The sequence below is a fragment of the Leptodactylus fuscus genome, chromosome 3 (assembly GCF_031893055.1).
Source record: "Leptodactylus fuscus isolate aLepFus1 chromosome 3, aLepFus1.hap2, whole genome shotgun sequence".
In the NCBI taxonomy this organism is placed as follows: Eukaryota; Metazoa; Chordata; class Amphibia; order Anura; family Leptodactylidae; genus Leptodactylus; species Leptodactylus fuscus.
The window spans coordinates 235,190,874-235,218,237 of record NC_134267.1 but is presented as its reverse complement, the minus strand read 5'-3'; the positions used below and the strand labels follow the sequence as shown (position 1 = coordinate 235,218,237).

The 27,364-nt window shown below is 45.3% G+C and overlaps 1 protein-coding gene across 1 annotated transcript; it reads right to left on the bottom strand.

Moving 5' to 3' along the window:
• Window positions 1-22,919: 22,919 nt before the first annotated feature.
• On the bottom strand, window positions 22,920-23,819 carry LOC142198612 (taste receptor type 2 member 40-like). The gene has a single exon (XM_075269642.1). The coding sequence runs from the start codon at window positions 23,817-23,819 to the stop codon at window positions 22,920-22,922; it is 900 nt and encodes a 299-aa protein (XP_075125743.1).
• Between the last annotated feature and the right edge of the window lie 3,545 nt (window positions 23,820-27,364).

The following is a 27,364-nucleotide window of genomic DNA, read 5'->3' as shown; positions in this document are numbered from 1 at the left end:
AAAGGCTATTCTGATGTCTTATCCACAAAAAAAAGAGGTTTTAATGGTAGAATCCCTTTAAGTCAGTCCAGAGAAGGAGAGACCACAAAGCTACTGCCAGGCGCACCCTTTGTAACTGGTGTGGCAACAATTATTTATCCAGTCAACCCAAGGGTAGAGGTGTTTTCTGTAGTTGGCGCGTCTTTAAGAGACACAGAACATCATGGGAGTAGGGAGCCGCATATTTAAAGACCAGGATCCTCATGAAGACTCAGGCCCCACATATCAGGGCGCAGCAAAATAGTGCTGCAGGAAAAAACACGCTGGCAACAGAACGTTCTTTTTTTCATTTCCATTTTTTCCTCCCCACATTTCACGAGTCATAATTGGCTGATGGTTTATTGTTTGGAACAAATTGTACTTTGCAATGGCACTATTCAATATACTGTGTACTGTACTGGGAAGATGGAAAAGAATGAGGTGGAATTGGGGGAAAAAAACGCATTTGAGCTAATTTCTTATGGGTTTAATTTTTACGGCATTCACTATATGGTAAAAAATGACGTGTCCTGTATTCTGTGGTTCAGTACCATTATGGTGGTAGCAAATGTATATAGTATTTTTAATGGTTTGATACCCTGCAGAGTGTTTTCTCTATGGACTTTCTGCTGCAGTTATACCGCCAGCATTTCCGTAGGTAACAGCTGACATGCTGCGATTTCGAAAAAGCGCAACCGTTTTGGAAACTGCAGCCTTTTCACTGTGGATATTTCTCTGCAATGTGTGGATGAGATTTGCTAAGATCCCATCCACTTTGCAGGGACATGGTTTTTACCACTGTGTTTACACCTTGTGCGGTCCCAGCCTAAAAAATTAAAAACTCAGCAAAATAGAAAAATGTCTTTGTGTCGCTATATTGATTGGTCACCGTATGAGATAACTATTGTTATATTTTAATATTTTAAGCATTTTTGAGCGCGGGGATCCATAAAGTATTTCTGATTACTTTTATATGTGATCTAGAGAAGGAGGGGATTGGAATTTAATATTTTGTGTGGGGATGGTAATAGTATCCCCATAGGGCACTCGCTAGGAGGCTGATGTTATTTGGGGTTCCCTTGATGATATTGCAGATTGAAGACTCGAGACAAGGATGAATGGTGCAAACACACTTGTTTATTGAGAAAAATCTGGTAAATAGCAAACAGCAAGTTTTAATATGATGGAGGAACAATCTACAGGCTCAGACTGGCCCACAGGGACCAAGTCAATATTCCAGAAGGCCCTTGAGCCATAGTGGGCCCTGTACCCCTGCAAGAAAGGTGCACAGCACAAAGATCTCACCATACTACATACAGGTAAGCAACATAATGAGCTAAGATGAGATGCCGGGAAGGAAGACCTGATGCCAAGGTGGAGCCCAGGAGGTGAGGGAAGTTTAATATCTTTACTTTGTCTTTTCCACATCTTCTTAGGGCCTCCGGTTATTATACTATGGAGTTGGAAGAGACCCTTAGAGGATAATAATAGCATCTCCACTGCACTGAACAACCTTGGTCTGAACCGAAACAATGTGGACCCAACTCTTTATATTTGCAAAAAGAATCTTGTGCGGTTCACCCATTAAATACATAAAGTTACTTAATTGTAATAAGATGATAGGTTCTAAGTGTCAGAATGATAGGGGTCAGACCACCGGGTCCCTTAGCTACAAGGGGAACAGAGGACTGAAAGTCCCCCATGCCTACTCCTTATGACAAGAGCATCAGTGCACTGGCAGGACTGGCACTCCATTCACTGCTGTGGGGCTGACAGCGCTGTCAGAGATTGCACTGGTGCACCAGTGTGGTAGAATGACCAGTGCTCCATTCATTGCTGTTGTGCTGGCAGTGCTGCCAGAGATTGCAGTGCCAGCAACCCCATAGCAGTGAATGGAGCGCTGGCCACTCCACCACACTAGTGCACCAGTACAATCTCTGGCAGCATCGGTAACCCAATAGCAGTGAATGGCGTGCTGGTCACTCCACCATACTGGTGCACCAGTGCAATCTCTGGCATCATCGCTAACGCCATAGCAGTGAACGGAGCGCTGGTCACTCCACCACACTGGTGCACCAGTGCAATCTCTGGCATCATCGGCAACCCCATAGCAGTGAACGGAGCGCTGGTCACTCCACCACACTGGTGCACCAGTGCAATCTCTGGCATCATCGGCAACCCCATAGCAGTGAATGGAGTGCTGTTCACTCCACCACACTGGTGCACCACTGCAATCTCTGGCATCATCGGCAGCCCTATAGCAGTGAATGTATAGCAGTGGTCCCCCATTTATACTTCCAGTCCCCCATAAATCTGACACATCCCCTATGAATATGAATAGGGAATAAGTGTCCTTATTGGGACACTTTTCATGGCTGTGTTCATATGTCATAGTCAAATCACATTTTTTTTTGTGTTGATGTTTTTCAAAATTCGAAATCCTTGAACAGAACTTGTAAACAAAGTAAAAATAAATCTGTTGGTGTTGTATTTTCCCACACCGGTGCAACTAAGTGGGATCATCTTTATTAAAAGATCAGCCATCTTTGACAGATCATTGCTCTGCTCTACTCTCCCACTACAAAGGCTAACGGGGAACTTTGCTGACATCTTATAGGACCACGAAACAATGAGATAACGGCCTTCTTGATCTCACTGCAGAAGAAGACCTTGTACAGAGAATGCAAGGATGGAAGGCTGCAACTTATATTAAGATTGAATGCAAAGATGGGTGAAGACAACCGGAGTATAAGACATTCAAGAAAACAAAGTGTAACATTTGTAACACCAAGAAGAGACTCATGTTCTTTACAACAGTGAAGTGAGTCTCTAGGTTTGGGCTTCGAAAACCAGACCCCGAGCCCCTCATCTGCCTGCTGTGCATCCAAAGAGAATGAAGTAACAAGCCATCTGCAACCAAAAATATTACAAACGGTGGACACGTGCCTAGGAGGAATATCAGGTACAGGTTGTAAAAGTTTTGACCATTCCTTGATTTGGAGACAGTTATCAATTCCTGTTGACTATAGGATACATTCTGAGGCTTAAAGTAATGGAAACAAAGACTAAATGGAAGTGCTGAAGATACGGAGATGATCAAAGATGCCAGGAGGAACCACGGGACCAAAGTGGAGATCTTGGTCTTCAGGAAGATGAAGAATTTCCAGTTGTAGCTTGTAATCTTCACACAGTAGAAGACACAGAGGACAGCGACCAACCAGAAGTTGTTGTAGTGCAGGATTATACCATTGCTCAGGACTGTTACTGTAAGAGCAAAGTTTAGAAATACCCAGGGATAAAATTGGTAAAGAAAGTCGAATAAAAAGATATTGCAGATGGAGAAGATTCTGGAAATCGCCACACAGCTCAGGATCCTATCACAGATCGGAAGAGATTTTAGGATTCTCCATTTCATGATATTGGAAGCCACAATAATCAGATTTACTGTGAGCCCTGCAAGGCACTCCATATACAGCACGAGAGACAAAATATCCTGGGGAGAGAGATCCATTGTATCTATAGCAATCTGTCCCCGAGGTGGACGCTGGAGATCTCGCTCCGTACGCTGATGGTGCGGGCTGTGGTGAGGCTGAGATTCTCCTCGCTGCTTTACGATTACGTTACATCCATCTCATATGTAAATCCCTGGAACGTGTCTGATCTCCAGGCAAATGTTCTATGCGGTAGATTAACTCTTAATATTATATAATAAATATTCCCTTGTACAGTCACATTTAAAGAAGCACTCCGGAAAATATCCTGCAGCATGGGCTATTATTAAGAGTTATGCTGCTTGTCACATTATAATGTCTCATATTGTCTGTTCATGCACCCTCTTTGTAAAGTTATTATTATTATTATTATTATTATTATTATTATTATTATTATTATTATTATTCATACTTATATGTATGCAGAAGTGTTGAGATCTGACACTCAGGTCTGGCACAGATCAGCTGTTATATCAGTCTCCCAATGCAGAAAGCTTCTCAAGAACTACTAGAACAACCTTACCGTAATACCCTCTTAGTTCTTCACACAGTATGGTGCCCCATTAGTGATCCCACAAGCATAATGCTCAAATGCTCCCAAATATCATGTAAAGTCCCCTTATTGACCCTCACATCATCATACCCCCTAAGTTCTGCACACAGTATGGGGATAGATAGATAGATAGATAGATAGATAGATAGATAGATAGGAGATAGATAGATAGATAGATAGATAGATAGATAGATAGATAGATAGATAGGAGATAGATAGATAGGAGATAGATAGATAGATAGATAGATAGATAGATAGATAGATAGATAGATAGATAGGTGATTGATAGATAGATAGATAGATAGATAGATAGGAGATAGATAGATAGATAGATAGATAGATAGATAGATAGATGATAGATAGATAGATAGATAGATAGATAGGAAATAGATAGATAGATAGATAGATAGATAGATAGATAGATAGATAGATAGGAGATATATAGATAGATAGATAGATAGATAGATAGATAGGAGATAGATAGATAGATAGATAGATAGATAGATGATAGATAGATAGATAGATAGATAGATAGATAGATAGATAGGAAATAGATAGATAGATAGATAGATAGATAGATAGATAGATAGGAGATATATAGATAAATAGATAGATAGATAGATAGATAGATAGATAGATAGATAGGAGATAGATAGATAGATAGATAGATAGATAGATAGATAGATAGATAGGAAATAGATAGATAGATAGATAGATAGATAGATAGGAGATATATAGATAGATAGATAGATAGATAGATAGATAGATCGATAGATAGGAGATAGAGAGATAGATAGATAGATAGATAGATAGATAGATAGATAGATAGATGGATGGATGGATGGATAGATAGATAGATAGATAGATAGATAGATAGATAGATAGATAGATAGATAGATAGATAGATGATAGATAGATAGATAGATAGATAGATAGATGATAGATAGATAGAGAGGAGATCATGGGTGACTTCAACATCCCCATTAACACAGACCACCCTTCTGCCTCCAGTCTCCTGTCCCTCACCGCCTCCTTTGGTCTCTCTCAATGGTCCTCCTCTGCCACCCACATAAAAGGAGGCACACTAGACCTAATATTCACCCGCCTCTGCTCCATATGCAACCTCTCTAACTCTCCATCCACGCTCTCTGACCACAACCTGCTGACATTCTCTGCCCTCTCCTCTCCAATAGACACTCCAACCTCTAAACCAACACGCCCCCGCAGGAACCTCAACCGCCTTGACACCTGCACCCTCTCAGACTCTCTCCTACCACTCGCTGGCATATCCTCACTCCAGGACACAGATGCCGCTGCTGCCTTCTATAATACCACCATTACCTCAGCCCTTGATTCTGTAGCCCCCTACACATACACCAGAGCCCGACCGATCAATAGACAACCCTGGCACACTGACCTGACTAAAAAACTGAGACGTGCCTCGCGGGTTGCAGAACGCCTCTGGAAGAAAAGCCACTCCAAGGAGGATTTCCTCAGGTACAAAGAAGCAGTGCTCTCATTTAAGAACGCACTCACCTCCGCAAAGCAGGTCTACTTCATCACACTCATATCTGCACTCTCTCGCAACCCCAAACAGCTATTCTCCACCTTCAACTCCCTCCTCCGTCCTCCCGCCCCCCCCCCCCCGACATCACTTATCTCAGCTGACGACTTTGCCTCCTACTTTAAAACTAAAATTGACACCATCAGAGACAGTCTCACCCTACTCCCCCGACAACCCCTCTACCCAACTACTTACTGTTCCTCATCCCTGACCTGTTTCTCCTCCATCACTGACAAAAAACTCTCCTCCCTAATCTCCAAATCCCACCTCACCTCCTGCGTGCTCGACCCAATCCAGTCACATTTCCTCCCCAAACTCGCTGAAGTCATTACTCCAGCCCTAACCCATCTCTTCAATCTATCCCTAACCAATGGATCCTTCCCCTCAGCCTTCAAACACTCCACTGTCACTCCTATACTTAAGAAACCGTCCCTTGACCCGTCCTCTCCTGCCAACTATCGTCCCATCTCTCTGCTCCCGTACGCCTCAAAACTTCTTGAGCAGCACGTCCACTCCGAACTCTCCTCCTATTTCTCATCCAACCTGCTCTTTGACAGACTTCAGTCAGGCTTCAGACCCCGGCACTCCACTGAAACTGCCCTAACAAAAGTCACCAATGACCTGCTAACCGCCAAAGCCAAGCGCCACTACTCTGTCCTCCTCCTCCTCCTCAACCTCTCCTCTGCCTTTGACACAGTTGACCACTCCCTCCTGTTAGAAATTCTCTCATCCCTTGGTATCTCAGACCTGGCCCATTCCTGGATCTCCTCATACCTCACCGACCGCACATTCAGCGTCTTCCACTCGCACACCACCTCCTCACCTCGCCCTCTCTCTGTAGGTGTCCCCCAGGGCTCCGTCCTAGGACCCCTCCTGTTCTCCATCTACACCCTTGGCCTGGGCCAACTCATAGAATCTCACGGCTTTCAGTACCACTGTTATGCCGACGACACCCAAATCTACATCTCTGGACCTGACATTACCTCCCTGCTGGCCAGAATTCCAGATTGTTTAGCGGCCGTAGCCTCCTTTCTCTCCTCCTGCTTTCTCAAACTCAACATGGAGAAAACAGAGTTTATCATCTTCAGCCCATCCTGTATGGCCCCTCCACCTGACCCATCTATCAAAGTTAATGGAACCCCACTTACCCCTGTCCCACAGGCCCGATGCCTTGGGGTAACCCTGGACTCTGACCTATCCTTCAAGCCACATATTCAAGCCCTCAACACCTCCTGCCGCCTCCAACTCAAGAACATCCACCGAATTCGCCCCTTCCTCACCCAGGAAACTACCAAGATGCTCGTCCAGGCCCTCATAATCTCCCGCCTAGACTACTGCAACACCCTTCTCCATGGACTCCCAGCTAACACCCTTGCCCCCCTCCAGTCCACCCTAAACTGTGCTGCTCGCTTAATCCACCTCACCCCCCGATCTTCATCGGCTGCTCCCCTCTGCCAGTCCCTCCACTGGCTACCTATAGCCCAGCGAATTGAGTTCAAGCTACTAACGCTAACATACAAAGCCATCCACAACCTGTCCCCTCCATATATCTCTGACCTCATCTCCCGCTACCTGCCCACACGTAACCTCAGATCCTCCAATGACCTCCTACTCCGCTCTGCCCTCATCCGCTCCTCACACAACTGTCTCCAAGATTTCTCCCGTGCATCCCCCATACTCTGGAACTCCTTACCAGGACACATAAGACTGACCCCCACAATCACAGGCTTCAAGAAGGCCCTGAAGACTCACCTATTCAGGAAGGCCTACAACCTCCAATAACACTATCACCGCACCGCCATCTGTACAGTCTCCCCCTCTCCTTCTGTCTCTACCCCCTTCCCTCATAGATTGTAAGCCCTCGCGGGCAGGGCCCCACTGTGCCAGTCAGTCATTGTTAGTATTATATCTGCCTGTATATTCTATGTACTGTATGTAACCCCCAAATGTAAAGCACCATGGGATTAATGGTGCTATATAAATAAATAATAATAATAATAAATAGATAGATAGATAGATAGATAGATAGATAGATAGATAGGAGATAGATGCTCCCAAAATATCATGTAAAGTCCCCTTATTGACCCTCACATCATTATACCCTCTAAGTTCTGCACACAGTATGGGGATAGATAGATAGATAGATAGATAGATAGATAGATAGATAGATAGGCGATAGATAGATAGATAGATAGATAGATAGATAGGAGATAGATAGATAGATAGATAGATAGATAGATAGATAGATAGATGATAGATAGATAGATAGATAGATAGATAGATAGATAGATAGATAATAGATAGATAGATAGATAGATAGATAATAGAGAGGTAGTTTTTTTTTTGGTTTATTTTTCAATATAGGATATAGATACATAGACAGATAGATAGGATAACAATAAACATAAGATATGAGTGTAAGACACTGACCTGGATTGTTTATGGGTGGGTGTAAATCTAGGAACGTGGGAGGAACCAGATTGGGAAATTTTCCCTAACAGAACCCCTGACAGAACCTGCCTAACGTCAGAATAACATCCTTACAAGGACGCCCCTCACTGGAACCTAAAATAGATTCCCTATAGTTACCCTAACAGTGGACTGAGATGTAAAAGAAACTAACAGAGTATTACTAGTAGTGGCAGACAGGGCCGGCTCCAGGTTTTTATGGGCCCTTGGGCGACAGAGCCTCAGTGGGCCCCCTTGTAAAGGAGGCGGGGGAGTCGAGACACTGTGCGTCGCAGATGAAGCGAGTGACGTCATGCAGGAGTGTGGCGTCACCAACGCCATACCTCCCAATTTTTAAAGAGTAGAAAGAGGGGCAAAATGTGGCTCCACCCACTTTTATGTTGACTCCGCCCATTCTCATTGATTTTTCATGTGCTCCCACACAGTACAATCCTCCTACAGTCACCCGTAAATTATATGCCCCCCCTCCATCTCTCCCCCAGTTTCATATACACCCTTCCTCTGCCCCCAGTTTCATGTCCCCCGTCTCTGCCCCAGTGTCATGCTGTTCCACCCCCCCAGTGTCATGCCGTTCCCCCCCTCCCCTTCATTTGCCCCCCAGTTTCATGTCCCTCCTCCATCTCTGTCCTCAGTTTCATGCCGTTCTCCTCCTTCTTCTTCCCACAGTTTCATGTCCCCCTGTCTCTTCCCCAGTGTCATGCTGTTCTCTCCCCACCCCCTTCATCTTCCCCAGTATCATGCCGTCCCCCCTCCCCTTCATTTGCCCCCCAGTTTCATGGGCCATCTTCATTATGGTCCACCTTAATATTTAATACAAAACAAACACTTACACTCACCTTACATCGCTCCCCCGCCACTCCTCTCTCCACTCTCTCACTCCATTCACATAGGCGATTAAAGCAGGAGCTGTGAGCTCAACTCCTGCTTTAAAGCTGCGGCCCGGCTTGCATGTGTAGGCACGATGTGATGACGTCATCGCGCCTACACACGCAAGCCGAGCTCACAGCTCCTGCTTTAATCGCCTATGTATTCAGCTCATCTGCGTCCGTCGGACGCCGATGAGCTGAAATCGGGACAGGCAAGTGCTGGGGCGGGCAAGTGCCGGGGAGCCCCCAGAGGCTCTGTGGGCCCCGGCACTTGCCCGACTATGCCGTGCGCCGACGCTGGCCCTGGTGGCAGGTAACAGAGAACAATAGCTGTTCAGAGTAGTCAGGCTAGACCAGTGGTAGATATAGGTAAGCAGTAGAATACTGAAATAAACAAGGAAACACAACAGGCAAGGAACAGGAAGGGAAAACAAAGCTTAAGAGCTGAAGCAAGTGAACAAGTAAAGTATACAGGACCTGGAAGTAACAAACTATTTTGGAACTATAGCAGGCGAATGAAGATGGGGAAGCAGAGCTAAATAGGAACAGAGACACAACCCCACCCATCACAGATGGGAATGACTGGCCAGTCAAACCGACACCAAGGAGGCAACTTAACCCCTTAATGTACTAAACACAGCCAGAGGAGTCACTGACACGCCTCCGGGGCATGCGCTGCATAGCAGGAAAGCCATGGCGTCCCCGAATCATGACAATGAGGTAATACTCCCCAGTAATGGGTGCTGGAGGTGCAGTAACTGTGTACAGTCTGGCTAATAAGAAGATGTAGTTATTGGATTATCTCAGGCATTTGCACAGGATGATGAGCTGAGCCATCCAGTCTCTATATATCCACCACTGAGTGCTCCTCCAGGTCAGGGCTATATATGTAGATCTCCACATCTTCTAGCTTTGCTAGAATCCCAGCTCTCCACAGGGGACACTTGGGCCCATCTGGTGACACAGTTGCTGTAAGACTTGAGATTATTGGAGAAGCCAGAATAAACCTGGGAACCAGGGTGGAGATCTTGGTCTCCAGGAAGATGAAGAACATCCAGCTATAGGGTGCACTCTTCACATAGCACACGATATACGGGGTGTTGGGCAACCAGAGTTTGATGGAGTTCAGAGACGTGATCTCTATTACTAATGTAGTGATACAAACAAGGTTTAGACACTGAAGATAGAATAGAAAAAACATGAAAATTAAGAAGATGCTGAGAAGGTGCAAGATTCTAGAAGTAGCCATGCAGGCCCACATCAAAATAGCCTTAAGAAAGGCTATTCTTCCCCTACCTTTAGATGTCTTCTCCGCGCTGCCGTTCCTTAGATATCCCGGTTTTCATACATATGCTAATTAGTTTTCTCGCAGCACTGGGGGTGGTCCCTAGTACTCAAAAAGCACTGGGGGCGTCTCCAATGCTGCAAGGAAACTATCCATCACTGCCTTCATCTTGTTTGCCTCCTTCACCTCTTCTTTCCCATTGAGCCACAGAAACATGGCGACGGACACGGGCAGACGGAGCTTTTTGAAGAAGACGTGACGGGACAAGGAAGAATAGGCGGAGGAGGCAAAGAAGAAGAAGGCGACGCTGGATAGTTTTAAGGACACTCCCAGTGCTGTTTGAGTGCTGGGGACCACCCCCAGTGGTGCAAGAAAACTAATTAGCATATGGACGAAAACCGGAATATCAAAGGAACAGCGGAGCGGAGAGGACATCTAATGTAGGGGAAGACTAGCCTTTCTTAAGGCTATTCCGAACTGGGTTTAGCGTAAAACAGGATTCTAATGATAGAATCCCTTTAACCATAGGGTCAATGGTGCACTTGCACTGGGTCCTATGATAGTGGGGGGGGGGCTCTCTGGGGACAGCAGGACAGTCCTGAGTTTAGCGTGCAGTCCTGTTCCAGGGCACCCCCATTCTTCACAGCTCCAGTTCATCTACATCCTCCGAGCACAGATGAGGGGAGTACAATAGTGATTTAGGGGGCTGTCCTCTCTTTGGATCACCATTTGCCTGCTCCGATGTCTCTGCTCCAAGTGTGCTGCTCAGGAGGAGTCATGATGTAGTTACATCACAATATACTGTAGGGGGCAACCTGGAAAGGGGATGATACACTATGGGGGCAACCTGGAAATAGGAGACTATACTGTGGAGGCAAACTGAAAAGGGGACAATATAGTGTAAGCGGGAAAGAAGACATAATACAGTGAGGGTAACCTGGAAAGGAGACATGATACTTTGGGAGTAACTTGGGGTGGGACAGGATAATGTATGATGCCTCTGTAAGGTCATTTGGTGGGCGACTATATTGGGCATTATATTGTATGAAGGCATTATACTGTATGTGTGAGCCACTGATGGGGCAATATAATTTGTGTGTGTCACATATTTCTAAGGGGTGGTGATGTGGGGGGGGGGGGGTCCAATTATGAAACCTTTGCAATGGACCCACCAATGTGTTAAAAATGCGCAGAGGCCGGTAAGTTCAGGACTGTATCACAGGTGTCCGCGGACTTGGGGGTTCTCCATTTCTTGAGGTTTGCCACCACAATGGCCACCTAAGCTGTTATTCCTGCAGAACTTTCAGGATACAGCACTGTTGCAAAAATAGACTGGAGAGAAATTCCCTTCTCTTCATGACACTGATATCTTGTACGGGAAATATCCCACGCCCTCTTATGTTTCCAGCTTTGTATACTGTGCGGATCTAATTCTCGCTCAGCTTCTTTCTAGTTCTCTTCTGGCCATTACTCATGTAAATTCTTAGACCGTCTTTGATTCCAATGCAAATCTTGACCACAGGCAGTGGAGTGATGGAAATATCAATGTACTGAGCCATAGACGATCACTAGACAGAATATTATATTGGATTTGTAGATGTAGATTTATTTGTTTTATTTGGAGGTTTCTTTCATTCCATCAGATCAATGACGACTAGATAGTGAGCATTTTCTACCAGGTAAATCCTACCAATTTTATATAAGAGATCCTATATATTCCAGATAAATAAATGCTTCTTAAAGTATCACTTTAAATTAAGACAATATTATATTACTGCTCTCTTATCCAATTCTTTTTTTAACCCCTTCCCGATATCTACCGTTTTAGTACAGCAGATGTTGGGTGTTTAAATATGGCCGCCACTTGGAAGCTGAGCAGCCGCCATAGCCGCCAAGTATCTGCTGTTTCATACAGCAGTGACCCGCCGCTAATGCCCACGATCAGTGCTCTCATTGATTGTAGGCATTAACCCCTCTTATATAAATAATAAAAAATATAAGATACACTGTAATATATTTTAACAGAGAGAAATTCCTCTGATGCTTTGTCAGTACAAGTTTACTGGCGCTCCATTCACAAGGAGGCTTTAGGGGGACTTTCGGTCTCCCGGTGATGGGGCCCCCAACCCCTTTAAAGAATTTGTATGGGATTAGAAAAACAAGGCTGGTGGGGGGGCGGGGCCTGACCGCGCAGCATGGTGGACGCGAGTCACTAGAGCTCCGTGATACCGGGGACTTTGAGCGGTCGTCTTGCCTTACCTGGAGGTGAACATGGGCAAATCTGGCAGAGATAAGCAGGGGGAAGCTCCGAGCACCCCTAGGATGCCCAAACATCAGGTGGACTTGCAGCGTTTTATTAGAAAAAAGGCCGGGACTTCTCCTCACACTCTCCCTAAGATGGCGCCGGAGTCTAAGCCGGAAGTGGACTCAGAGGACGACTCTGAAGTTGGAAGCATAACGGGAGGTGAGCTTTCTGATGCAAATACCACGCAACTCACACGGAAATTTTTTCTTAAAACTTTGGAAAAAGCAATTACTAATGCGATGTCGCCAGTTTTAGCTGAACTGGCGGATATTTCCTCTGAGATTAAAGCTACTTCTCATAGAGTTCAGGCTCTTGAGGAGTCTTACTCGTCCATTAGAGAGTATGCTGGGGCGGTGTCAGACCATCTCCAACAACAGGAAGAGCTACTTGATCGCTCCTTGCTACTAATAGAAGATCAGGAGAATAGAAACCGCAGGCGCAATCTCCGTTTGAAAGGGGTCCCTGAATCTTACTCCCCAGAGGACTTGCCCAAAATGGCGAACAGCATTTTCACAGATCTGTTAGGCCAGGAACGTGCAGCTCAGGTGACCATAGAACGCATACATAGATCGCTTCGGCCTAAGCCCAGACAAGGGGACCCTCCCCGTGACATAATATGTGGTCTCCTCTCCTTCAGAGACACACACGCCATCCTTACTGCGGCTAAAGCTAAAGACCAAATTTTGCTTGAGGGTGTTGAAATTTTTCTGTACCAAGACATTGCCCCCTCCATATTGGCAAAGAGGAGATTGCTCAAGCCTTTACTAGATGAACTGAGAGCAAGGAATATACAGTATGCATGGTTATACCCTTTTGGACTGGCTATTTTATGTGGCGGACGACGTATTGTTGTCCATACTCCACGGGACTTACCAGCTGTATGGTCATATTTGGATATATCCCCCCTGGAAATCCCCTCTTGGCTACCCTCTCAGAATTTGGATCCGATACCACTACTGCCACCTCTCTCGCATGGGCCTGGTGCTAATAAATTCAAGTCACCCAAATCTCGGAAGAGCCTTCTCAGGGACTAAAGAATTTACCTGAATATGCCCTGGACTTCCCTGGTTGTTATCTGTTCATGGATCTACCGGTAACTTTACATTGTGCTCACTGCCTATCTCTTGAGCAAGAGTCTAGCCTTATCTAGTTGTGTATATTTTAGTTGGACGCTGGGACATTTCCTTTTATACCATAATCACCTCGTGTTGGCTTTGGACTCATCCTTTATCGCACCTTGATGTTTAGTGTGACCGGTACAACAATACTCTGACAGTGCTCTTTAGTTTTCCCGAACTTCGTTCAGTTGTTAACTGTCTATGTTCCTCCTACAGGTATTTTACTTGCTAATTTTTTTTCTTTATAGGACGACCCTTAGGGTCCCATTCCGATCAGGAAAAACCCCGTTCCATCAGTCTACTAGTTTAGTATTTGGTTACTTCTTGACTAGTTCTAGTTGTGTAGGTACTGCATACTCTTATATTCTTTTACTACCTGATAGTTACGAGATACCCTCTAGGGTTCTTTGTGTAGAAGGCATCCACACCCTATTTGATACGTGTCTTGTTTATACTCTTTATAGATATCCTCTTACTTCTAGCCTACCTCACCATTATGGCTTCTGTAACCCCCTCCTCTCTTACGATCTCATCCTTTAATGTAAAGGGGTTGAACTCTCCAAATAAGCGCCATTGGGTAATGTCCCTTTCAAAAAAGTTTAATGCGGATATTTTGTTACTCCAAGAAACCCATTTTAGAACAGACAGGATTCCTAAGCCTTATAAAACTATATATGATCGATGGTACTACTCAACTCATCCGACGTCCTCTTCCAAAGGCGTTGCCATCGCCATTAAAAGGACGCTCCCGTTTATTATCACCCAACAGTATGCTGATGTAGAAGGGAGAGCCATTTTTGTTAAAGGTCGCATTTCTAACCGACCACTAACTATAGCCTCACTCTATGCCCCTAACCATGGTCAGCTCTCTTGGTTAATACAGATCCTGAAATCTCTGGCTCAGTTTGCAGAGGGCGAAATTTTGATCGGCGGGGATCTTAATGTCTTGTTAGATCCCCTCTTAGACTCCTCCTCACAAAAATCTGCGCTTTCCCAGAAGGCTATTAGAAGACTACACCTTGCTTTGCAGGAATTGAATCTAATAGACTCCTGGAGACTGGTAAATCCAACTGTGAAAGATTATACTTTTTTTTCAATGCCACATAATTCACACCAACGCTTGGATTATATTTTATGCTCCAAGTCGTTGGCTAATAATATTACCAAGTCCCAAATTGGTGTTATTAGTGTTTCGGACCATGCGCCAGTCTCTACCACCTTTGCACTTCCAGACCTGACCCCTAGAGAGTGGACCTGGCGCCTTAATGAACAATTACTTGACAGTCTTGAGTTTAGAGAGCATATAGGTAAGGAATTGTCTGCTTATTTCCTGTTGAATGTGTCGCCGGAAGTTTCTCCGGCATTAGTTTGGGAGGCTCACAAGCCTGTTATACGAGGCCTCTTTATTTCAAAAGCTTCAGCCCTGAAGAAGGAGAAACAAAAAATGATTGACTCCCTGATGGCTCAGATTGCCACCCTTGAGCGACTGCAGAAACGTAATGCCCTTTTATCTGCCCACTCGGATCTGTTGCTACTTAGAGAAAAGTTGAAAAATTTGTTGAATGCTTCCTCAGCTAAGGCTTTCTTACACTCTAAAGCCCGTATTTACGCTCATGGAAATAAGGGGGGTAAAATTATGACCGCAATGCTGAGAAAGGAGAGAGCAAGAACACATATAGCAGCAATTAAGAAAACAGATGGCTCTCTGACTTATGACACTTCTGAAATTGCAAAAGAGTTTAGAGATTATTACTCCTCTCTCTATAACCTAAAGCAACAGGATACTAACCCTCATGGTCCAGTTAGGACTACGGAGGATACGTTACGTATTCGAGAGTTCCTTCACTCTCTTAAACTGCCTTCTGTTACAGAAGAGATGAGTGACTCTTTGCTTCGACCAATTACAGAATCTGAAATACAAGAGGTTTTATCTAGTTTTCCTAGTGGTAAGAGCCCTGGCCCTGACGGGCTGCCCTCCCTTTACTACAAAACTTTTCAGTCTCAGCTAGTTCCTCATCTTACTTCTTTTTGTGATTCTTTGTTGAAAGGCTCATCTATGGTGCGGCAGTCGCAGGAGGCACATATTACTTTGATTCACAAAGAGGGCAAAGACCCGACGCAATGCTGCAATTATAGACCTATATCATTGCTGAATTGTGATTTGAAAGTCTGGGCTAAGGTTCTCGCTATGAGACTGAGAGATATAGTTCCCTCTTTAGTACATGAGGAGCAGGTCGGTTTTGTGAAAGGCAGAGAGGGTAAAGAAAACACGCATAAATTGCTACATGTTATTGCATTGGCAAAAAAATTGAATAGCCCATTACTTCTATTTAGTGTAGACGCCGAGAAGGCATTCGACCGTGTAAGTTGGAACTATATGTCGGAAACTTTACTAGCTTTTGGTATTCCACCTCCTTTTGTTAGAGCTGTTCTCTCTCTCTATGCCCAACCTCATGCTCGGATTAAGATTAATGGTTCCTTTTCAGGCTGCTTTGATATATCCAACGGGACCAGACAGGGGTGCCCTCTCTCCCCTACCCTATTTGTCCTCTCCCTGGAGACTTTCCTCCAGGCAGTGAGACAAAATCCAAATATTTCAGGTTTCCAATTTGCAGATAAATCAATACACACGATGGCTTATGCAGACGACGTGTTGTTCCTGCTGTCTGACCCCGTAACGTCTCTGCCGGAACTTCAATCCCTTATAGTTACTTATGGCTCCCTTTCCAATTATAAAATTAATGACACGAAATCGGAAATTCTCAATGTGTCTATACCACCTTCCCAGATTAAAGTTTTACAAAGCTCCACACCCTACCAGTGGAAAACTAAGTCCTTGAAATATCTTGGTGTACATTTGCCCTCTGATATTGAAGATGTTTTCTCGCTAAACTATGTTCCCTTGCTCTCTGAACTCATGTCACTGCTGAAAGATTATAATCTTCCATATTTGTCCTGGTTAGGCAGGAAAAATCTCTTGCAAGTTTATATTGTCCCAAAAATGCTATATGTATTGCAGATGTTACCCATTTTTGTACCTCGATCTTATTTTCACCAAACTCGACGGCTTTTCTCGGCCTTTCTCTGGAACCACAGACCTCCTAGGTTACCATATAGACTTCTTGTTAAACGAAGACAAAACGGTGGAATTGCTCTACCAGACCTACAAATCTGTTATGAGGCTATTCAGCTCTCCCGCTGGATGTACTATGCTCTCCCTCATAAGATTTCTTTAGTCACGGACTTGGCACAAAGCCTCTTTGATGACTTTTATTTCAAACCTCTTTGGTTCCCCACACCTTCTTACTGTCGTGGAGACCTAAATTTATTATTAAAGGGCCCGTGCGAGGTTTGGCTTAAACATAAAGAACGTTTGGCTCCAACACCCTCCCCAATTTTGCCTGCAGACCTCATTCCGTTCCTTCCGCTGTTAACCCATAACGCGCCGTTACTCAGTGGTTCCATCTGGAATGTTTTGAAAGAAGTTAGACTTAAGGATTTAATTGAGGACGGCTTACCTATTTCTCAAACACAGCTTCATGCATTAGCTCCTTCTGTCAAGCCTCACTTCCTCCATTACGCGCAATTTTATGGTGTTATTAAGAAACTGCTATCAATTGCCAACCCATGTCGTAAGCTTACAGCTTTTGAGAAGGGCCTACTTGCAAAATTACCGTCCCAACGAAAGGTCTCATGCTGTAAACGAATGCTTGAGGATTATGCTGACATTGACAAACCCCCTTATGTCTCTGCTTGGGAGAAAGAATTGGCCTTGACCTTTTCTGAGGAAGATGTAGATTTTATTTTGAAACGTAGTTTTGGACAATCTAGGTGTGTGCGCTTACAGGAACTCCACTATAAAGTTTTAACTAGGTGGTATCGCACGCCGGATTGGCTCTTTAGACATGGCCTTAAAGATTCTAATAAGTGTTGGCGCTGTGATTCTGAAGTAGGTACGATGTTACACATCTGGTGGTCGTGTGATCTCATTGAACCATTTTGGAGAGAGATATCAGACTTTATTAACAGACTTTTCAAAACATCACAGGTGCTTTTCCCGGATCAAGTCTTTCTCACGGGCCCTGCAGGTTCTTTGAGCCCACATAAACGAGAGCTGTGGTTCCACTTGATTGGCGCAGCAAAGTCGCTGATTCCCTTACACTGGTTAAGTTCTTCCCCCCCCAACCTTTCAGGCATGGCTAGAGAAATCTCACCAAATTGCTCGTTTCGAGGAGTTAGTGAGTTGGAAGGATAGATCTCACGATCGCTATGTCAAGGTTTGGAAGAAGTGGTGGAACCTGGTATCGTGATTCCTTCTGGGATTTCTTTCTTTTGGGAATCAGGTCCTCTTTTCTTGCTTCTTCACTCCTTTCTTTGTCCCCCCCCCCCCCCTTGCCTTCTTATGCTCGTATTTGAAGTTTTTTTCAGGTAGTTACTTCATACTTATACAGAATGACCTACACAACTGTATGTTCTTTTGACATAATGTGTTTTATTATACCCAACTTATTTGTTGGATTCTGTTTACTTGTTTTATTTGAATTTTCAAAGAAATCATTGGTGTTTGTATCTTTGACTGATTACACCTAATGTCACTGTACTTTCTTGTGTATAAATATAAATAAAGAATAAATAAAAAAAAAAAAAAGAAAAACAAGGCTGGTATGTTTCAAAAATTACATCTGTGCATAGGTTCTGTCTGGTATTGGCGCACAACTCTATAGAAGTGAATGGGACTGTACTGTGATACCCGGTGGCGTAAATAGGAATGGCGAGACCCTGTGGTGAACTGACCCCTACCCCCCCCCCCCGCATTCTGCGCGCACTATAAATGCCCCATAGTGGCCCCTGCACACAGTATTTTGCCCCATAGTGGTCCCTGCACACAGTATTATGCCCCATAGTGGCACAGGCCCCATAGACTATGGGCCGGTTCACATTAGAGTTATGCGGGAGATGACTTTTTCTCATAGGAATGCATTGACCAGCGTTGATTGGCCGAATGCCATACAGTGTACAGCATTCGGCCAATCAATTCTAGTTCTGCCTGAGGCTCATCTGTGACGAGGCGGAGGCTAAGATTGAACCACAATAAAGAAGCTGTGGTCCGATCTTAGACTCCGCTTCGACACAAACGAGCCTCCGGCAGAACCAGCGTTGATTGGCCGAATGTTGTACACTGTATAGCATTTGGCCAATCAACACTGGTCAATGCATTCCGACGAGAAAAAGTCATCTCCCGCATAACCGCAAGCTGCCAGCTCTCCCGACTAGCAAAGACGAGCCTGCTGCAGAACCAGCATTGATTGGCCGAATGCTGTACAGTGCTGGTTATGAATCAAATCTTTACTGCGAATTGGATCGAGTACGAGTATTTTGAATACCGTAGTATTTGTTTGAATACCTACTCGATCGAATACTACTCGCTCATCTCTAATAGTGACCCCTGCACACAGCATGATGCCCCATAGTGGCCCCTTCACACAGTATGATGCCCCATAGTGGCCCATGCACACAGTATTATGCCCAATAGTGGCCCCTGCACACACTATTATGCCCCATAGTGGCCCCTGCACACAGTACAATGCCCCATAGTGGCCCCTGCACACAGTATGATGCCCCATAGTGACCCCTGCACACAGTACGATGCCCCATAGTGGCCCCTGCACACAGTATTATCCCCCATAGTGACCTCTGCACACAGTATTATCCCCCATAGTGACCCCTGCACACAGTACGATGCCCCATAGTGGCCCCTGCACACAGTATTATGTCCCATAGTGGCCCCTGCACACAGTATTATACCCCATAGTGGCCCCTGCACACAGTATTATCCCCCATAGTGGCCCCTGCACACAGTATTATCCCCCATAGTGACCTCTGCACACAGTACGATGCACCATAGTCGCCTCTTCACACAGTATTATGCCTAATTGTGGAGCACCCATGAACAATTATTATACTTTGGGGTCTTTTCAGAACCCAGAGCATAATAATCAGAGACCCGGGGGAAGATACAAACATAAAAATCAATGTCACATACCTCTCCTGGGCTCTGACGCAATTCCTGATGATGTCCGCCATCTTCAATGATGGAAGAGGCGTTACTTGTGCCAGGGCTTGCATCGCGACGCATAAGAGCGCGAGCCCGACCCATGTGATATCTGTGACATCACCAAGTAGGCCTGAAGCCTTCCAGAGCCAAGAGAGGTAAGTAACAGCCTTTTTTTTTATGTTCCCACTCCTCTCCTATCCGATAGGGTTCTCAGGCCTGCGGCCTCACTTACCAATCCTGGCCCCTGCTTACAGCCACCTCCGCAGAAGCCCTGGCGGCAGTGAGCATAAACTGGGATAGGTAAGTAAATAGGGCCCGTTACCTGATGGAGTTACTCCAGCTGCCGCTGTTCCCCTTAGTGTTTGGGGCCCTATGACAGCTGCTACCACTGCTACCCCCACAGTTACACCCCTGGTTAACACTTAATACTGGTGTCAGGGCTTCAGCTCCCACTGGTTGATGTCACACAATTCCTGAGCAGATTATTAGATTCATATTTTATTAGATCAATTGACGTTCTAGACTGTGGTTAGGACCTTCCTGTAAGGTCAATCCCCAAACCATAAATGTGAATTCTAAAAATGTCAATGAGGGCAAAAAAAATCACACGTGCAGAATCAAAAAATTTTATTCAGAGTTTGGATACACTGTATGTTTTAGGAAGACATAAGAAACAAAGGACTGTAACAATCTTAGCACTGCACACTGCAAACTTTGAAAGCTAAACTGGTTTTTCAAGGTTTAAATACGAAAAACTAATCTTAGCCTATGTCATCCGTTCACCCATAGCCATCATAGATCCGCAGGGTTCTAGCTAATAGCAGAATTGGCGTCCTCTTTTGTAGTGTACAGAGTCGGGAGAACATAGTTCCATTTATTGTCTAGCGGCTGAGCCGGGTCACCACAGCTTTGCGTTTTGCTCCATTTGCTCTGTTGGTCTTCTGTAGTCTGGGAGATTCACATACAATACAGCTCAGCTCACATGTCCCTGACTCTGTACACTATGCCCATAACAGCTGATCGGTGAGGGGATAGGGTGCTGGATCCCCAACAATCTCCAATTATTGAGCTATCACAAGGATAAGAATTCAGTTTATGTGAATGTTCATGAGTTCTCCAGAGGCCACTAAGCCTAATAGTTACCTGAATCTTGTCAACTGTTTGCAGCAGACATCTCATTTCCATCACAAGGTTACAATAGAAGATAACGCCTTTATAGATAATATATAGATAGGTATAGATGCATCCATATACTACTGATTTAGAAATTGGAACAATAGGTGAACATGTATCTACTACCAAGCTGAGATTTTTCATTAGTGTTATAACAGACATCAAATAATAACACAAAATATTCATTTCTTTGCCTTAAAAGTATCTGTTTGAGAAAATATTTGAACTGAACATTCATTGATTTGATACATGGGAAATACAGGTTAACTAGAGGGAAATGAATCAAAGAAGGAATATCCGGGGTTAAGTTTGTATGGCCTAGTCTCTGGATAGGCCATAAATATGTGATTTGTGGGAGATCGACATCCGGCTCCCAGACTGATCAGCTGTATAAAGATAGTTCCAGCACTGTCGCTGAAGCTCTGATCCCATTGACAACAATGGGAGCTGAGCTGTAGTAATGGCACCCAACCGATATACAGGCAGTGGCGGGTCCAGGGTTTGCGGGGCCCTGGGCAATTGACTTTGGCGGGGCCCTACTTACTGGGGGTCTCGCACTTCTAACCTGTACTTCCCAACTGTTGAAGACTAGAAAGAGGGAACAAAATGTTCGGCGCGCGCAGCAAATTAGGCCCCGCCCACTTTTATGTTGACTCCACCCATTCTCATTCAATTTTCATGTGATTCCACACAGTATAATCCTCCTACAGTCACCCGTAAATTATATCTCCCCCCCATTTTCATATACACCCTTCATCTACCCCTAGTTTCATGTCCCCCCCTCTATCTCTGTCCCCAGTTTCATGCCATTCTCCCCCTTTATCTGCCCACAGTTTCATTCCCCCCCGTCTCTGCCCCAGTGTCATGCCGTTCTCCCCCCTCCATCTGCCCCAGTGTCATGCCGTTCTCCCCCTCCATCTGCCCCAGTGTCATGCTGTTCTCCCCCCTTCATCTGCCCCAGTGTCATGCTGTTCTCCCCCCCTCCATCTGCCCCAGTGTCATGCCGTTCTCCCCCCTCCATCTGCCCCAGTGTCATGCCGTTCTCCCCCCTCCATCTACCCCAGTGTCATGCCGTTCTCCCCCCTCCATCTGCCCCAGTGTCATGCCGTTCTCCCCCCTCCATCTGCCCCAGTGTCATGCCATTCTCCCCCCTCCATCTGCCCCAGTGTCATGCCATTCTCCCCCCTCCATCTGCCCCAGTGTCATGCTGTTCTTCCCCCCTTCATCTGCCCCAGTGCCATGCCATTCTCCCCCCTCCATCTGCCCTAGTGTCATGCTGTTCTCCCCCCCTTCATCTGCCCCAGTGTCATGCCATTCTCCCCCCTCCATCTGCCCCAGTGTCATGCCATTCTCCCCCCTCCATCTGCCCTAGTGTCATGCCGATCTCCCACTCTTCATCTTCCCCAGTGTCATGCCGTTCTCCCCCTTCATCTGCCCCAGTGCCATGCCGTTCTCACTCACACACACACTCACCATTCCTCGTTCCCTCGCAGCTCTCTCCCTCATACACATATTGTAGCCGCGATGTGATGACGTCATCACATCGCGGCTACAAATGCCGGAGGCCGGAGCTCAGCGTTAAAGCAGGAGCTGAGCTGTGACAGCTCCGGCTTTAAACGCCTATGCATTCAGCTCATCGGCGTCCTATCGCCGATGAGCTGAAATACATAGGCGTTTAAAGCAGGAGCTGTCAGCTCCTGCTTTAACGCTGAGCTCAGTTGGAGTCGGGACATGCCGACCGGGACCATTTTGTTAGGTCCCGGCCGTGCCGTGGGGCCCCGCTAAGCGCGGGGCCCCGGACGGTTGCCCGGCTCGCCTGGCCCTGGATCCGCCCCTGTATACAGGGGACTGAAGTTTCTGTTTATAGCCCAGTATTATATAAAGGATGAGCACCAAAATTGGCTCCATACAGCTGATCGATCTGAGCTGTTGACCCCCCCCATCGATTTCTATCCTAAGAATAGTACATAAAATACTTGACCCCGACAACCCCTTTAACGTAGATGTCTTCTTCAGTCCTCATTATTTACAACAAAACCATCTTATAAGTTCCTCCTTAAGCTTCTTGGTGCTGAAGATGATGTATAGTGAATGGAGAAATGGTAGACAACAGGCTAGTAGGGAAATAACCAACTTTAAAGGGCCACCATATGTCGGAGACTCTCGTACACTCATACATACAAAGTATACCGCATGCAAAACTAAAAACAAGCTCATACTTTTCACAGCACCAAAGTGAACCTCTAAATTTGGACCTCGAAACCCGGTCCCGTTGCCTCTCATGTGTCTGATGTGCGCCCAAAGAGAGTGAATTAGCAAGATGATCGCTACAATGAAAATCACGAACGGAGGAAAGGAACCCATGATGAACATGATGAGGCGGTTGTGTGTTTCCGGATTGGTCACACCTTTGCTGAAGGTCGTGTTTTCGCTTGAAGAAGAGATATGCTTTTGGGGATCAAGACCAGAAACGTACCAACCATATGATAGACTGTAAGCTATAGAAATGAGCAGAGATGCAAGAAGGAACCAATTGACCAGAGAGGAGATCCTGGTCTTCAAGAAGATGAAGAACTTATGGCTGTAGTTTGTGATCTTCACACAATAGAAAACACACAAGATGGTAGCCAACCAAAGATTGGTGAGGTTCAGTAACATTGTGCACACCAAGACGGAGGTAAAAAAATATGGGTAGAGGGTTAACTGAGGAAAAAAGAGAAAGAGAACATTGACCGCCATCGTATAGAAGAGAAACAAACATCTGGAAGTGGCCAGACAGCTCAGGATCTTATCACAGGGTGGTAAAGTCTTCAATGTTCTCCAATTCTTAAAGTTGGTGGCCACAATGAAGCCATTGAGTAAGATGCCCACAGTGCACTCGCCATAAACCAGAGCTGCAATAAAATACTCGTAAAATTCCATCATTCCAAAGCTGAATCTTCTTCTTAGACAGTCAATGTAGAGATCTGAGTACGTAGTCTAGCTCCCGGCTGTGTGCTCCTCTATGGCGAGTCACATTTTTTTATGCTGTTCTTACTCCGATTCCATATGAAAATCCAACCAATATGTTCCTATCGATGCAAATCCTCTCTGCCGTCTGATCGCCTGTTCTGTCTGTAAGCCATAAAATGTACAGTCACCATGTCCCTGTGGTTACAAGGAAACAAAGTTACAAGGAAGGAGGGGAATTCTTTTGCTTGGGGATACAATGTGAATTAATGTGCAAATTGTACGTTTTGACAAAAGATAAACAGTTTCAGTACTTTTTCTAAAATTTTTTTATACCAATCATGTTGAATATACTTGTATACCCTGTATATACTCATATTACTTGCCTGTGCATTTGTACACCTTTATGTATACCCTCATGTTATACATACTTAGACACCCTTATATATACAGGTATTACCCTACTAGGTATTCTCCCGTTTGCCCCTCTATATTACATATTTGTTTCCATTAGTTGATATATACCTTACCATATACCATAGGTCACGTATACCCATTGCTTTGTACATTTGTTGTGGCCTTATCAGAGGTGATTTCATAATCTTATCTTCAGAATTGTATGTTTATTACCATGCTATTTGGTATTGCTGCATATTGCTTACCACGGTAGCTATAGGATTACCAGAGATGAGTGAGTTCAAGCTGACGAAGTGGAATTCGATCTTCGATTTTCAGCAACTCCGGATTTCCGCATGTTTCATGGTAAAATGGCTGCTGCACATGTTAGGACATGGGGCAAGGAACTCTGGGAACAAGGGATCACCCACAATGCTAAGCGTGCATCCAATCAGCATCCAGCCCTGTGGTGTAACAGTCCTAGAAATACCCTCCGCCATCTTGGATTCAGGCACTTTCCCGTGTACTTAGTGCAGGGACAGATGTCAGCAGGCGCTAGGGGAAGTGGTGGAAAAGACTTGGAAACTGAGATTTTGCTCATTCAAAGTTCTGGGAAATTAGAAACCTACTGTTGGCACCACAGCCCTGAGTCAACATATACAGCATCACCATAAAGTGGCTCCAATGTGGTTGTCCATCCTGCGGCAGCATCTGCTGTATCACTCAGTGGCACAAACCCATTTCAATGTAAACTATGTAAAGGGAGTGAAGCGAAAGAGGGACCGTCCTCCTTGTGGAAGATGAAAGGAAAACCGCGCTCGCCCAGGTACAATGAAAAGACTTTATTTTGCACAACGCGTTTCGAGCATACTGCTCTTTCTCAAGTGCATATGATCAACCTTCCCAAGTTGAGGGTTAGTGCTTGAAGTAAACAAGTTGTGAAAAATAAAGTCTTTTCATTGTACCTGGGCGAGCGCGGTTTTCCTTTCATCTTCCACAAGGAGGACGGTCCCTCTTTCGCTTCATTGCCTTGACGTCTTGCAGGCGTTCTTTCCAGCGGCTGCCCGTGTCCCTATTGCTTCCAATATTATACGTCATAGAGTTGTTGTGTCACACACAACTCTTCCAGGTGAGCGGCCAATTTTTTGCTTACCTACCTTTTACCCATCATTTCTACACATTGGTCGGCTCGGTGCCCCTCTCTCTCTGTATTATGTAAAGGGAGTGCACTTTTACATGCTATAGTAGGATCTTGGACCTCTGCACAGTTCTTTATACCTGGCATTAACATTGACCTGTAATGCTGAATTTTTCTCTGTGTTGCCACAGGTTAGTGCACCAGATTGACAGGCAGAAGGTTAGCTGTGATCTCCATCTTCAAGGTCAAATGGAAAGTAGGTGTAAGGATTGGAGTCAGGGTCAGGCAGTGCAAAGTGACACAGCTGGGAAAGCAACACTGTGCAACTAATGACAAAAGGGGTCACAGGCCCTGCAGCTATAACTATGCTGTAATATCTGAGATGAGGCAGACCAATGCACTTCCTAATTGAAGTGCGCCTACCACAACTCCTTACGCTTCTATCCCGGCGGCTAGGATAAGGGGAGAGGAGGCCCTGAAAGTCCTAGGGACTGGAGTCACGGGGTCACACCTAAACAGAAAGCACAGTATAAATGCAATGCAAAACAAAAAAACTAAACAGCATGGAACCAGGGAGGACCACAAGTCCCAGCAAGACACAGAAGAGAAGGCGAGGTCAGACGAGCAAGAGGTCAAGCCAGGAGATATAATAAAGGTACCAAATCAAAAGACAAGGGATAGTCAAAAATACAAGCCGGGTCTAAAAACCAAGAAACATATGGAATTCAAACAGACAGGGAATAAGACTGAGCAGGGGGACCAGGAAACCCAAAGTGAATGGCTGGCAAGGATCCATGCCTGGGTGGGGTTTAAATAGCAGCAGAGAACACACCTGATGGCTAATGGCATGGAGACTGAAGGCAGAGAGACGCCGCGCAGCAAGGAGACCGCGGCGACTCCGTATCCTGACAGTAGGTCATGGTCACAACTAGTACATGTAACCTCGAAGGATCCTTAGCCACCATTAATTCTCTAAGAAAAGTGTCCCTGCCTTATTTTCTTGTGTGGTGGACAAAGTGGGTTGTTCCTTGTAATTTTGAAGTGTCACAAGGTTTCTCCACTAGTAAATCCATGGCGTGGCCATTATGGGCAGGGAACGTAAATGTCTTTCATCATCCACTAAGTTAATGTTTGAGCAGCAGCAGCAATAGTATGAAGGCCATGTGCTAATAATTACACCTCTACTTATACAGGACTATTTTTGAGTCTTCCAATACCAGACAGCATAAATATGCTTCCTTCAGTTCCTCCTTAATACATTTTTTAATGTCCACCACCAACAGCAAAAGTTCAGCAAGAGTGTTGCTACCTATTTTCCCCTTTCTTATTTGTAAGCTGAAGTGCTGCCAAACTGTCTTACAGATAATGAGCCTGGATGAGACAAGCCCCACAATGGAGATGTTCCAATACCTCAAGCAGCAAATTATCTCCTGGAAATTAGCTCAAACATTGTGGGTGAGGGGCCACACAGTGGTTAGAACTGCAGCCTTTCAGCCCTGGAGTCCTGGTGCTCAAATCCCGCCAAGGGCAAAAAAACATCTGCAAGAAGTTTGTATGTTCTCCCCGTGTTTGCATGGATTTCCATCCCATATTCCAAAAAGACATACTGATGTACATTGTGAACTTTATGTGGGGTTCACAATCTACATTAAAAAAAAAAAAAAAAAACATTGTGGGTGCACCACAACCATCCACAACCTGTCCCCTCCATATATCTCTGACCTCATCTCCCGCTACCTGCCCACACGTAACCTCAGATCCTCCAATGACCTCGTACTCCGCTCTGCTCTCATCCGCTCCTCACACAACCGTCTCCAAGACTTCTCCCGTGCATCCCCCATACTCTGGAACTCCTTACCAAGACACATAAGACTGACCCCCACAATCACAAGAAGGCCCTGAAAACTCCCCTATTCACGAAGGCCTACAATCTCCAATAACACTATCACCGCACTGCCATCTGTACAGTCTCCCCCTCTCCTTC